The sequence below is a fragment of the Mytilus edulis genome, chromosome 6, assembly GCF_963676685.1.
Source record: "Mytilus edulis chromosome 6, xbMytEdul2.2, whole genome shotgun sequence".
Taxonomy (NCBI): Eukaryota; Metazoa; Mollusca; class Bivalvia; order Mytilida; family Mytilidae; genus Mytilus; species Mytilus edulis.
This window is the reverse complement of record NC_092349.1, coordinates 93,448,233-93,463,952: the sequence shown is the minus strand read 5'-3', so window position 1 is coordinate 93,463,952 and position 15,720 is coordinate 93,448,233. Positions and strand designations below refer to the sequence as shown.

Sequence of the window (15,720 nt, the reverse complement as noted above, 5' to 3'; positions counted from 1 at the left end):
CATATAATAAAAAAGATACAGCAGTCTGAAAAAGAATATACTGTTCTAATGAATGAACACAAAAAAAAATACAGCAGCAGCAGCCATTTTTCTATTTTTTGTGAAGCGTTGAAAGGGTTAAATTTGTAAAAAACATATACCTTCATGTGCTTCTTTTAGAGTAAAGTGGGTCAAAATTTTAGACATTGACTCAAAATATCAATTTGTATACAATTTCTATCCTTTGGATAGATATATCTTATTTTTTTGTTTCAAAAGATATACATAAGCAGATTTTGTTAGATCTTTTAAAGTATCTTCTTTTTATTCATATGCATTTAATTTGTATAACAATAGTGAGGACAGAATTCACCTTTACCAAATCTTCAAGATGTTAGAAATTAGAATTGTATTCTTTACAGTATCTAAAATGACAAAGATAATGTGATCACAACTACAGAACAGCTCAACCTGTGAAGGAATTAATTCTCCTGACAACATATTTCTACATGTATCATAATTTTGAATGTTACATGTATGACACTCACACATGAAATTTTAGACATCATGCAGCATTGAAAATATTTGATAATGATTTTGATGCGATAGATGAACTGTTTGACACACATTGTGAAGCAATGAAATTACTTAAGGCTTAAGTGTATCCCAGTTAAAATGCAAAGCTGATACCCTAAAATGAGGAAAGCTTGAAGTTCTATTGAACAAAGAGTTAAGCTACCTTAAGGTTATGAAACTGAAGGCAGATATTTACAATCTAGATTTACACAAATTTTTCATCTATAGATAGTTTAGTTTGGATTTCTTTATCCAGGGAACTAAGAAGTTAGGAGCATTTACTGTTAAACCAGAAACAGGAGATGATATAACAACTGGATCACTGTTTGCAAAAAAGAAAATAGAACCAGTAGAAAAACCAGCTCCAACAGGTATAGAACTAAGATGAGGCTAATAATGTATATAACTAGAATATGGTGTATATTCACAGGGCTCTGTGATATCTTTTCAAGTACACATAATATTTTCAAAGCAAGATTTCATTAAATTTATCTGATCTTAAAAACGTTTGAAGAAGTACAAATTCGAGGTAATTTTTGATGTGTCCCATCCTCAAAAAATGTACACCTCAGTAATTAAAAACATTTATAGGAAATTCCTGGATTGTCTTTAATAAAATTGAGAATGGAAAATGGAAATATGTCAAAGAGACAACAACCTGACCATAAAGCAGACAACAGCAGAAGGCCACCATCGGGTCTTCAATGCAGCAAGAAACTCCCATTTCTAAGATTAAAAATCATAAAAGACTAACAAAGGCCAGAGGCTCCTGACTTGGGACAGGCGTAAAAATGTGGCAGGTTAAACATGTTTTTTGAGATGTCAACCCACCCTCCTATACCTCTAGCCAATGTAGAAAAAACAAACAAAAATGTACTTGCAAATAATAAAAAGAAAACTAACAGAAGTCTCTAAGCAGACTATGTCCACTTGTTTGTCACTGTAATCCTTGAATTACTTTACTATTCTGTTGTAGGGGCAGCCGCTGTCAGAGCCGCTTCTCGTTTGGCTGATGAGTCAATATCTTCACCAAAAATAGAAAAACAGGTCAAGATCACACCAACAGTAAGTATATAAACTGAGTAAAAAATCAACACAACAAATATTTCAATTTTATATTTCAAAATTAAATTATACTTCTAAACAATAATAAAATCATCCTCACAAAAAACAAGAAACCTCAAGGTTAAAAAACAACCTTCTTCTGACCTTCAAGTTGGTCATTTGCAGTGGGAAGTGAAATTTAATGTATTTCGAAAAATGTAAGGATCTATGGCAATAAACAAAATAATTTTCAAACAAAAATATTCGTCAATATTTAGAAGAACAGATCTAAACACGGGCTTGAAGGATGAGGTATAATAACAAAATAAATTGCAAAAAATGGAAAATTTGTTGATGCCAAAACATGACTTTATCATTTTATTTCTTTGTTTGAAATTGCTATATAGAAAAATCCCCTTTTTTCTAGTCACAGAATAAAAGGAAACATACAGATGATTCAGATGATGAGCCCTCCGGCTCTGGTACCCCAGTCCCATCACTGAAGAAACAGTCAACCAGTATCAGATCCACAGCTTCATCCGCAAAAAGTGAATCAGTACCTCCATTAAAGAAAACTAAATGTAAGCTCAACAAAGTTAGGACAAAACTACAAAATAAGTTGAACATAATAAGGATATAAGTACAAGATAGTTACACAATGAAGTTAATAACCATATCAGTGTTCTCCCCAGATATTTCATTTAGCATCTGGGTAAACAGGGGAAATCGAAATACCATCTTGTTTCTAAAAATTATAGTATCACATCCATAACAAAATCTATAAGAAAACCACTTCAGATAGCATCACATTTAAGATTATAGCATCCCATTATCATGATGCTAAACGGCCCTGGAGAGAACACTGCATATAATGTGAATGTTCTCGTAAGTATCAACAGCATGCAGTATATAACAGAGGTAGACATTTTGTTTGCCAGTCAGGTATTGTGTTTTTTCTATATCAAAGTTATTTTCAACTAGTTTCATTTGTATAAAATCAGTGTCAAAGTTCACACAGTAAAGTCTACGTGCTAACAATATTTCAATGTGATTCTAATGAACTACTATCATTCATAATGCTTGTAGTTATTAAGTGTCAGGGATGAAAGTTATACTCAGTTTTCAGATTGGCGGCTTTAGCATAAGGAATGCAATGTATAAGAGATTAGTTAAACAAACAATTAAAAAGGCTTGTTCATACTTTAAAATCCTCACTTTACACCATTTCATGTAGTAAATAATTATCTATTAATGAGTATTTTATGGGATTTAATGTGTTTTTTAGCTGAACCTCCAAAGGAATCTGCAGTGAAAGCCTTTGGTAGATTAATGGAAGGTGTGGTGTTTGCTATGAGTGGGTTCCAAAATCCTTACAGAGCTGAGCTCAGACAAAAAGCTGTAGACATGGGAGCTGTATATAAACCAGACTGGGGGAAAGGATGTACTCATCTCATGTGAGTATATAAACCAGACTGGGGGAAAGGATGTACTCATCTCATGTGAGTCTATAGTCATGTAATTTATATCTCTACTCATTCCATATGATTTTATATTTATCTTGCATATTAAAATTCTCCTCTAATATTAAAATTGAGAGTGGAAATGGGGATTGTCAAAGAAACTAAATCCCAACCAAAGAGCAAAAAACATTTGATGTCCACTAATGGGTCTTCAACACAGCAAGAAATCCTTGCACTCTGTGGCAGGCTTCAGCTTGCCCCGAAACAAAAATGTGTACTAGTTCAGTGAAAATTTACGTCATACTAAACTCCAAAACATATAAATTATTTAAAATTGAAAACCTACAAGAGACTAACAAAGGCCAGAGTCTCCTGACTTGGAACAGGTACATACATGTGGTGGCGTTTAACATGTTTAGGGAGATCTCAACCCTCTCCTATACCTCTAGCTTATACAGAAAAAGAAATACGCACTGTCGCAGCAATAGGCACAGTAAAACTCAGTTTAATAGAAGTCAATCGAATGTCAATATAGGTAATAAAAGAAACTAAGCAAAATGACAATGATACATAAATTAACAAAGGACTACTATATATATAGCTATCAGTTACTGACCTACCAGCTCCAGAACTCAATTAGTTTACATTCAGCTTAAAAAGGTCTGATCTCCTTCTTCAAACATTGAACATATTTCTGTCATTTTTTTTTATAGATTTTCCATGATCTGAACATTTAAAGTTTATTTGAAATTAGTATGTTTACATGTGTTTATCTGTAATCAGTATACAGTTGACAATGTGTTTATCTGTAATCAGTATACAGTTGACAATGTGTTTATCTGTAATCAGTATACAGTTGACAATGTGTTTATTTGTAATCAATATTATTACAGTGTGTTATACAAATAATGAAGACTTTGAAACATTCACCTCACTGATCAACTGGTAATGTCATTCTGAAAATACAACAAAATAAAAAAGCACAGACAATGTTTGTGTGATGTGAAATTCAAGAGCAAAAAATATACCAATATAAGCATATTGGCATCAGAATATTAATTTTCAATCTTTTTAATGATTATCTCCCTTAGAATGTAAAATAGTTTTAATATAGATCCCAGGTTTATAGTTTGAGATTTATATACTGTCTGTAACTTCTACTTTATTTGTTATATGTATCTATAAATATATAAATAATTTGATGTGATATCAAATGTATACCATAAAATACTTGTACAACGTTCTTGTATTACAGATGTGCTTTCTCAAACACACCAAAGTATAACCAGGTCAGAGGGAAAGGGAAAATAGTCAAAAAAGATTGGATATTACAAAGTTATAAACAGAAGAAACTGTTACCATGGAGAAAGTAAGTGTTTACATTGTTGTCATGGAGACATTGTAAACTATATACCACACAGAATGGCAGTACATTGCATAGACAATTTAACCTTACATCCAATCAAACATTCAGTTCTATACAGAAATACATGATGACTAATAGAATGGCACTATTAAATATATTAAGGAATCAAGGAGACAGCAGCCTATCTACACAAATAATCAAACAACTTTTAAAAGTCTACATACAATCTTCAATGAAAAATATTCATGTATATACTTTGGTCTTTATACTCAAATTTAATATCTAATTAAATATATTTGATTTGATGGTGAACTTGTGAATACTTGACATTTTTTATGCCCCTGTCATAGTGGAGAGGGCATTAAGATTTTCCTTTGTTCATCTGTACTATAGCCGACATCCAAAGTTGGTTTCTATTCTCTATCATTAGTTTACATCAACCAAATGTTATGAACTTATAAAAAATGCTTATTACCACAAAACTCAAATCAAGTACATATTTGGATAGCCTCAATTTTACAGTTCTTCAGTTATGTCCCTTTATAACTTTATCTGATATGCAAGCAGGGGCATCCTCTGTGTCCCATCGATACATTCTCTATTTTTTTATATGATTATTTTCCGTAGAATATTTCAATAAAATGAATATGCTTACTTGAATGAAACCAAAACTTTGATAATTATATAGACATCTATAAAAAAAAAAAACATGGTGAAAAGAAATAATTTCATTCAGAAAATTCATGTCATATATACATTTTATAATTTTTGTTTATAAACCTTTTAGGAGTAAGATGCAATTTTTACTGACCTTTAATTTATAATTAATAAAAATGTTCATACTATATATGGTTAGGTTTAAATGGGTATTTAATCAAATCTTACAAATTAAAGTGAGATTTAAACATTCAATGTAAATAAACATTTTCAAAGTGTTTTAAAGTACCTTTTCATAGCATCAATTCTGAATTTGAAGTCATGAATATAAGTGACGTCAACCAATCAAAATGAAGGTTACAAACAATGTTGCATTATAATTCTTTATTGATGTTTGTAATTAAATTTTGCATTGATGATTGATTAATTTGTTTATTTGTTTACATTGTTGTTACATTTGTTGCTTAGTTACCGTCTTGGCGATGCTGACTCACCAGATGAATCCAGTACTGATGAGGATGATTATGTTCCCAAAAAGTCTCCTCCAAAGAAAAAACCATCTGAAACTAAACCACCAAAGAAAACACCACCTAAACCAAGCAAAGGTAAGCTTACCAATGAAAACCTCATCTAAACCAAACAAAGGTATAAAGCTTACCAATGAAAACCTCATCTAAACCAAACATAGCTAGTATTATATTGTATAAACTGTTTGCTTTATATGCATGTCCATTATATTATACTATTATCGTAACTTTATATTGTATTATGGAGAAGACATCATAAGTATGATTTACTTGTGTCTAATCCATTTTGCTTTAATTCAGCAAATAAAATATGTTTAATCTAAACAAAACATAAGTAGGCTGACCACAGAAAACCTCACCTAAACTAAGCAAAAGTAAGCTGACCACAGAAAACCTCACTCAAATGAAGCATAGGAAAGGAAACCACTCTTAAGGGCATACGATACAGTTACAGGGGAGGTAATGACGTTGCTAACGTAAAATGTTATTTTCGCGACGTCAAACTGTGACATATCGGGAAAAGATGCATTTTCCGACTGATCTTTTGCATTCAAACTGATTTAATTCGAAAACGAGTGCATGGACCCCCATTTTTTAAACCTACATTTTGTTTCACTTTGCAGGCAGATTATGTGGATCAAATTTTATAAAACTGTAAATAGTGCAATTTTTTTAATTTTGATAAATGTACAGCAAAAAATTACTGTTTTTCTCTCAATTCATGATAAATATGAGTTATTTCTGAACAAAAAAGGCATAAATTTTTAGAATACTTCTAAAATACAGAAATTACAAATTATTTAATAAAAAACAATTTGTGTTAATCTTTTAAAACAAAAAAGTTATGTCTTTCTTTCTAAAAGGAAAATACGGCCACAAATCCGAATTTTGAGCAAATATACAAAATTTCGACCTCATTAAACTCAAAAAGTAGCACATGAAGGTATATTTTTTATTACATATTTGATTTAATCAGGTAAAAAATAGCCTATATGCAAATTTTCATCAACTTGTAAATACAGAATCATAACTGTATCGTATGCCCTTAATCCAAGAATAAAGCCCACCCAAACTAACAAAAGGAAAGTGGTGTATGAACTCTCCAAATCCTACTTACTTTAATATACTCACTTCTCTCTATATGTTGATGGTAAGACGCATGGCTTACTGACTAAAAGAAATACAGTAAAATATAACCTACCAAGAAAATAGGATTGCATTAGAGAATAGACGAATTGATGAACTCTTCAAATACATATAATAAAACTACTTATTAATATTAATTATTCTGAACAAAAATAAACATTAATGTTAAACACTCTACCACACATGTACTGATTTTATTTAATGTTAAACACTCTACCACACATGTAATGATTTTATTTAATGTTAAACACTCTACCACACATGTACTGATTTTATTTTTCAGAAGCAATGGACATGTCTGATTCAGGAGATGACACAGAAGATGAAGTTAGGAGGTATGTATATATATTTTGTCATGTGACTTTTTACACCCTCAACCATCTCATTGCAAAGTTCTTTCATGTTGCTGAATCTTGTCTGAATTTATTTTAAAGTTTTAGAAAATGTAATGTTTTAAAAGCAATATTGCTGATGATGAACCTTGAGTAAATTTTGGATCCTCAATGGACATGTCAGATTCCGGAGATGACACAGAAGATGAAGTTAGGAGGTATATATATATATATATATATATATATGTAGGACTCTAAAGTGCGATGGTTACGCTAAAGTGCGATGGTCTACGCTAAAGTGCGATGGTCTACGCTAAAGTACGATGGTGTCTCACGCTAAAGTGCGTTGGTTGTTTGTTCGCTAAAGTACGATGGTGTATCACGCTAAAGTGTGATGGTCCAAAGGGTAAAATTCGAAGTATTAAAACATCGAGGTTGAAAAAAAAATTTTGCGAAAGCTATTATGCTAAGGTATAACATATGTGATAGGCTTTACAATTTACCGGTAGGCGGAAGTAATTGTTTCTAAATTAACAAGTCCAACCAAGTAATAATTGCTATAAATGTAATTTATGTTTTGCAAACATTATATTTCATGTAAAACGAGTTTCTACCAATTCGAAGCGTATTGAATATTTGGATAATTGGTGTAGATTGATGTTTACAGTAATGTTACAACCTCCCTTACATTTGTCATTGAAAATTAAAAATCCCTTATTCGTTCATTGTCGGAATATGCAACATTTATTTTCATAAGCTTAAATCTAAATGCGAGAGAAATGCAATATTTGCCGAGCTTTCTCCTTTTCCTTATTTTCCTACAATATACAATACGAACTTATGTTTAAGTAGACAATTTATAGTTAATGCATGAAAACGTGTATCTCTATTTTACCGACGTTACTTTTCATTAAAATCGACGGCATTTTAACGGGGATCACAAAGTAAACTGCCACATAAACAATGATTAGAATGTATCCGTTCGCTTTAAATAGAAGCAGGATAAGCATGCGTATACTGTTTTGTATTTATATAGTAAAATGGTCGACTGTAGGATACAAGTCCTTTTTCCAGCACTCGAAAACAAATATAAGCATTGTGATTCAGCCGACAAAGAACGGTTAAATTCAATCAATTACAAATCATGGACATATGGTGTAAAAATTGTTAATCAAATATTCCTAATATATTTTCCGGTATTTTCATTTTTAGTTTGAATAAACAACTGTTAACGTCATTATCAAACTACGTTTTTCATCTATATTTTCAGGGACCATCGCACTTTAGCGTATGGAACCACGTACTTTAGCGTAGACCATCGCACTTTAGCCTGACCATCGTACTTTAGTGTCCCCATCGCATCAGTCCGTCAGTCCGTCAGTCTGTCAGTCAGTCCGTCCGTCCCATGAATATTTTTCGTCACATTTTTCTCAGGAACTACATTACCAGGATTTCTGAAATTTGGTTTCAGGCTTGATATAAGTCAGCTATACTGTGTGATGCGTTTTCAGATTCATCACTCGACAACTTCCTGTTTACCGAACACTTGTATCATTTTTATACGACCGCAAAAATTTTAATTTTTCGTCGTATATTGCTGTCACATTGGCGTTGTCGTCTTGCGTCGTCGTCGTTGTCGTCATCCGAATACTTTTAGTTTTCGCACTCTAACTTTAGTAAAAGTCAATAGAAATCTATGAAATTTTAACACAAGGTTTATAACCACAAAAGAAAGGTTGGGATTGATTATGGGAGTTTTGGTCCCAAAATTTTAGGAATTAGGGGCCAAAAAGGGCCCAAATAAGCATTTTCTTGGTTTTCGCACTATAACTTTAGTTTAAGTAAATAGAAATCTATGAAATTTTGACACAAGGTTTATGACCACAAAAGAAAGGTTGGGATTGATTTTGGGAGTTTAAGTTCAAACAGTTTAGGAATTAGGGGCCAATAAAGGGCCCAAATAAGCATTATTCTTGGTTTTCGCACAATAACTTTAGTATAACTAAATAGAAATCAATGAAATTTAAACACAAGGTTTATGACCACAAAAGGAAGGTTGGGATTGATTTTGGAAGTTGAGGTCTGAACAGTTTAGGAATTAGGGGCCAAAAAGGGGCCCAAGTAAGCATTATTCTTGGTTTTCGCACCATAACTTTAGTATAAGTAAATAGAAATCTTTGAAATTTAAACACAAGGTTTATGACCATAAAAGGAAGGTTGGGTTTGATTTTGGGAGTTTTGGTCCCAACAGGTTTTTAGAAATAAGGGGCCCAAAGGGTCCAAAATTGAACTTTGTTTGATTTCATAAAAAATTGAATAATTGGGGTTCTTTGATATGCCGGATCTAACTGTGTATGTAGATTCTTAATTTTTGGTCCCTTTTCCAATTGGTCTACATTAAGGTCCAAAGGGTCCAAAATTAAACTTAGTTTGATTTTAACAAAAATTGAATCCTTGGGGTTCTTTGATATGCTGAATCTAAAAATGTACTTAGATTTTTGATTATTGGCCTAGTTTTCAAGTTGGTCCAAATCGGGGTCCAAAATTAAACTTTGTTTGATTTCATCAAAAATTGAATAATTGGGGTTCTTTGATATGCCAAATTTAACTGTGTATGTAGATTCTTAATTTTTAGTCCTGTTTTTAAATTGGTCTACATTAAATACCAAAGGGTTCAAAATTAAACTAAGTTTGATTTTAATAAAAATTGAATTCTTTGGCTTTTTTGATATGCTGAATTTAATCATGTACTTAGATTTTTGATTATGGGCCCAGTTTTCAAGTTGGTCCAAATCGGGGTCCAAAATTAAACTTTGTTTGATTTCATCAAAAATTGAATAATTGGGGTTCTTTGATATGCCAAATCTAACTGTGTATGTAGATTCTTAATTTTTAGTCCTGTTTTTAAATTGGTCTACATTAAATACCAAAGGGTCCAAAATTAAACTAAGTTTGATTTTAATAAAAATTGAATTCTTTGGCTTTTTTGATATGCTGAATTTAATCATGTACTTAGATTTTTGATTATGGGCCCAGTTTTCAAGTTGGTTCAAATCAGGATCCAAAATTATTATATTAAGTATTGTGCAATAGCAAGAAATACTCAATTGCACAGTATTCAGCAATAGCAAGAAATCTTCAATTGCACAGTATTGTGTAATAGCAAAAAATGTTCAATTGCACAGTATTGTGCAATAGCAAGAAATCTTCAATTGCACAGTATTGTGCAATAGCAAATATTTTCAATTGCACAGTATTGCACAATAGCAAGAAATATCTAATTGCACAATATTGTGCAATAGCAAGAAATTTTCAATTGATTGGAGTTATCTTTCTTTGTCCAGAATAGTAGTTGAATCAACTTAAATCATTGTTTTATACAATGCACAATGTATATTCACTTTTACTACCAACTGATAAATTAAAACACTCTTTACCATTCAGTGATAACAAGCACTTTTTGTTACATTTTAATATTTTATGATGTATTTAAATGAGTAGTTATTGTTGCAAACTCCATTAGAAATTTGAATTGAGATCAGTTTTGAAAAAAGGGAAAGGGGGATGTGAAAAAAAATGGTGGTGGTGGGGGGGGGGGGGGTAATTTTTCTCATTTCAGATTTCATAAATAAAAAGAAAATTTCTTCAAACATTTTTTTGAGAGGATTAATATTCAACAGCATAGTGATTGCTCAAAGACAAAAAAATTATTTTAAGTTCATTAGACCACATTCATTCTGTGTCCAAAACCTATGCTGTGTCAACTATTTAATCACAATCCAAATTTAGAGCTGAATCCAGCTTGAATGTTGTGTCCATACTTGCCCCAACCGTTCAGGGTTCAACCTATGCAGTCGTATAAAGCTGTGCCCTGCGGAGCATCTGGTTACACCTGATAGCCAAGTTGAAAATTTTTCGTCACATTTTTCTCAGGAACTGCACTACCAGGATTTCTGATATTTGGTTTCAGACTTGATATAAGTCAGCTATACCGTGTGATGCGTTTTCAGATTCATCACTCGACAACTTCCTGTTTACCGAACACTTACCATTTTATTTCGTCGCATTTTTCTCAGGAACTATAATTCCAGGATTTCTGAAATTTGGTTTCAGGATTTATATAAGTCGGCTATACCGTGTGATGCCTTTTCAGATTCATCACTCGACAACTTCTTGTTTACCGAACACTACTATCATTTTACACATGATGGCCAAGGTGAAAATTTTCGTCGCATTTTTCTCAGGAACTACAATGCCAGGATTTCTGAAATTTGGTTTCAGGGTTTATATAAGTCAGCTATACTGTGTGATGCGTTTTCAGATTCATCACTCGACAACTTCCTGTTTACCGAACACTTGTATCATTTTTATACGACCGCAAAAATTTTAATTTTTCGTCGTATATTGCTGTCACATTGGCGTCGTCGACCTGCGTCGTCTTGCGTCGTCGTCGTTGTCGTCATCCGAATACTTTTAGTTTTCGCACTCTAACTTTAGTAAAAGTCAGCTATACTGTGTGATGCGTTTTCAGATTCATCACTCGGCAACTTCCTGTTTACCGAACACTTACATATTTTTACACTATTAACATTATCCACTTGCGGCGGGGGTATCATCAGTGAGCAGTAGCTCACAGTTACACTTGTTCATTCTCATTTAGGTGCATATGCATGTAACTTTTAATTTGACCTTTAGTTAAAGATGGGTAATGCAGGTGCTCAGCATATGCATATCAATAAGATATTTTGATTGGAATGATATCAAATAACAGTTTTAAGTGTGCCACCTGACAATATCCAGTAAAGGCTACAGCTTGAACTCAATCAAACTTGTACTGATTATTCTCAAGACATGAAATTTTGAACTTGCTATTTATAATGATAATGACTGTCTTCTTAGCTGTATTTGCCACAACTTTTTGGAATTTTGGATCTTCAATGCTCTTCAATTTTGTACTTGTTTGGCTTTATAAATATTTTGATATGAGCGTCACTGATGAGTCTTATGTAGACAAAACGTGCGTCTGGCGTACTAAATTAGAATCCTGGTACCTTTGATAACTAATTATATCTAGGGTGATGAATTGAATCGAGTTATTGTTGATACATTGTGAGAATGACTGTTTTATATCTAGGGTGAAGGCAGAGATAGATAATCCAAAGGGATCAGTGAAAAAAGATGATGATGATCCTTATAATGCCTCTACTGATGAAGAGGCCCCATCATCATCTAAAAAGGAATCACCAATAAAGAATGGAGCCCCATCATCATCCAAGAAGGAATCACCCTGTAAGAATGGAGCAGTAGATGATGGAAATGATTCAGGCTTTCCTGAACTACCAGACTTCTTTAGGAAGAAACATTTCCTTCTGTATGGAGAATATAATGAGAGAACAAGACGTAGTATGGTACGATATATCACAGCTTATGACGGGTAAGTCAGATAAAATATAATAATATTTCTTGTTTAATGAGAATGCTTTAGACTTAATTCATTTCAAATTAGATATATCTTGTAAAGAATGTTATTATTGAAATATGGAGGAGGAGGGCAGGTATCCAGCTATCTTAATGACACTTTTTTTAAAGAATATTTCTACCCGTCAGTATAATAGTTCTTTTTCTGTTTTAGTTGCTGTTTTGTCTACACATTGTGTATGTTATTTGGCCCTCCTCTGGCTATTTTATACATGAGCATGCTCATAGCTGTGAATAAGCTTTATGTCGTCAACCTTAAATTAATGTGACAACTGGATATTTATAATTACAGGGAGTTAGAAGACTATATGTCTGACAAAGTTAACTTTGTGGTCACTAACTCAGAGTGGGACCAGAACTTTGATGATGTAAGTACCAGTATATAGAGAAGGGGCCGAAGGGACTTATATAGAAGGGGTAGAAGGGATCAGGGAGGTGGAGTATGTCTTTATTTCAAAAGACTCTGCTGCAAAGTCCTTTTGTCTATTAGACAGAATTCTCCTCACTGTTGCTTCCTTTCATGAACCAGCAATCAAGACAAAGTTTTTGTGGTCAAGTTTGTATCGGTACTGTCAGCATAAGGTCAACTACATTTGGTGTATTGTAAGACGTACATGTCTGGCTCACAGAGTTCATTTAACCTTGAATTTACTTTCATGGTTCAATAGTCAACATTATTTTTCACAGGTCTATATTTCAGATACTAAATGCAATAAATACAATAGGTCAACTACATTTTGTGTATTAAATTATTGTAAGATGTACATGTATCAAGTTGACACTGAATACTTTTATAGGTCTTGCTCGGTACTGATGAACGTTTTGAGAAAATAATTCATTTTTTTCTCAAACTTTGAAGAAATGAGTCGGAGTAGCAGCTGCAAGCTCTTGAATATTTAAATGACCATGAGTCCTAAAAGATATGACTGAATTGAATATAGACTGTGAAAAGATCTCCCATTAATACCTTAAGTATAAACAAACAATTTAATGAGATAGTCGTTTATGTTTGCAGGCTTTAACAGACAATCCAAGTCTGATATTTGTAAAGCCAATATGGGTAGCCAAATGTCATGACAAATCCAAGTTTGTACCGTACCAGCCCTATGTTGTAATTCCAGTGGATGATGATGATTAGATCAACTTTTGACTATACCAACACGGCGTCATAACTCCAGCAGAACCATGCTGACATCATAAATGTTAATGTTGGAACACATAGTGTGGTAGAATTGTTTGCATTAGAAACCGTTGACATTTGGTAGTGGAATGATTCCATATGAAGTACTGTAAATTCAGATATTATTACATGCATTTATTATTTAGATTTTGTCATTTTAAACTAAAACTCGATTTTAATTTTTTGTGATATTGAGAAAAATCCTATTCAATTCATATAAAAAATCTCAATATGCGAAATTAAATTATTGCAATTTTAACCCTGTCTCATATTTGCAAAAATAAAAACATGGCAATAATTTCTGAATTACAGTACTTCATAATTTATTTAGACTTTGTCAGGTGATATAATATAACACTATCTCTAGCTTTTAAATTTGATTAATTTAGAACAGAGTATAATTGTTTTGGATAATGAACAAATTAATTTTTTATAATGTTCATCCATTTTATGATTAAAAATTGTTACAGCTAATTTCCTAAAGCATGTAGAGCAAGACTTCAGTTAGCTTGCTTGCTTTTTTTTTTATACAAATACAATCATTAGAATAACACCCAATTAAATTCAAATATTATATGTACAGGCTAAACTATGCCTATATATATTGTTTAAAGATGTCAATCTTATTTACAAAGCTTGTATAAACAATAATACAAACAAAGCAAGCAAGCCAACCAAAGTTTTGCTTTACATGCATAAGGAAATAAGATGTAAAAGGTGATTTATTAGATTGTCTGTTCACTCTATAAATCTGATTTTCAACTTAATACACAATTATACATTGTTAGTTTGTGATACGGCTTAGCCATTTTTGTTAACATGTGTATTGAATTCTTGTTTTACTCCATGTTGTTAATCTGCAAAAATGCCAATTATAATTGTTGTCAGCTTTTTAAACCACCATACAAGGTTGTAGTCGTGTATTTTATTGTTGTATGTGTGAAGGCAGCAGAAATTATGGTTCAGTAATCAATCAATATGAAGTAATGTAATATCATGGATGTACCTAATGCTAAGAAAGTATAGTGTTGATTTTTTAGGGGTTCTTACTTAAGTTATTTGGTCAATACATAAAGTATGAAAACCTATATATTCAAACTAAAAAGCATCATATTTTTTTCTTAATTTGATGCAAAATGATAGTTATTGATTTAATCTTACATTTTGACTGAAACTTATACATGATAGAAAGGCAGCTAATCTAACCAATAGGAATAAATGTACATGTAATTATTTGGATTATTGAAACTTATTAATGCTTGAAAAGTTTCTTTACATGTGTATGTTATAGATTATTTTTTTTTATATTAAATGAACTAAAAAAAAAAGTCTGACTTTGTTTTTATATCATTAATTAGCCATGATTAACATGTTTAAGGTTTGTTAGAATATTTGGCAAAGTATGACAGTGTTTACACAATTCCAAGTACAGAGAAGTCTGGTGATTAGAAAAAGTTCTAGGCTGAAAGTTTTGATACATTTTTTGTTTCAGAAAATAAGAAATATTTCCATAATCTTGATGTGCATTTATATCTCACCTTGACAGTCAAAAAAGCTAGGATAAAGGTATGCTGTTTCTGACACCAGAGGCATCAAACATGTATTTGTTTGTGATAAGTTCATGTGGCTAGCATTAGGTCAAGGACTTTTGGTATGCAGTTGTATTAACATTGACACATCTCATTTCAATGGAGATTGTTTGGCCTCACCAAATCAGAAATGGCTTATCGAGTTGTTACAAGATATGGCAGTTGTTATCAAATTGTTTGTTTCTATGTAGGTAAACGTTTGTTTTTGTTGCACTTCAGTGTTTATGATGTTTCCTTGTTTTCCTTGTGTGGTTGATTTAACCAGGTAATAGACTATAAGGGAATAATAAAAGAAATAGCTCATGTTTAGCATCCAGTGGCAAATATTACATGGATATCAGGAATTCAAGACAAGAGCTAGTCAATTTTCAATGTGTTGGTTCACA

The 15,720-nt window shown here is 32.0% G+C and overlaps 1 protein-coding gene across 2 annotated transcripts in view; it reads left to right on the top strand.

The window, feature by feature from the left end:
* Positions 1–15,720, top strand: part of LOC139528922 (DNA repair protein XRCC1-like) — a 29,614-nt gene that overhangs the window by 7,204 nt on the left and 6,690 nt on the right. The window contains exons 6-16 of one of the 2 annotated variants that reach the window (XM_071325160.1): positions 812–926; positions 1,532–1,620; positions 2,027–2,180; positions 2,885–3,053; positions 4,315–4,428; positions 5,551–5,687; positions 7,039–7,090; positions 12,222–12,521; positions 12,858–12,933; positions 13,581–14,208; positions 14,454–14,965. In XM_071325160.1, the coding sequence (XP_071181261.1) occupies positions 812–926; positions 1,532–1,620; positions 2,027–2,180; positions 2,885–3,053; positions 4,315–4,428; positions 5,551–5,687; positions 7,039–7,090; positions 12,222–12,521; positions 12,858–12,933; positions 13,581–13,703 (1,329 nt within the window). In that variant the 3' untranslated portion in view covers positions 13,704–14,208; positions 14,454–14,965. Of the gene's footprint in view, positions 1–811; positions 927–1,531; positions 1,621–2,026; positions 2,181–2,884; positions 3,054–4,314; positions 4,429–5,550; positions 5,688–7,038; positions 7,091–12,221; positions 12,522–12,857; positions 12,934–13,580; positions 14,209–14,453; positions 15,074–15,720 lie in introns of those variants that run through there. The other variant, XM_071325159.1, reaches the window with a different exon arrangement.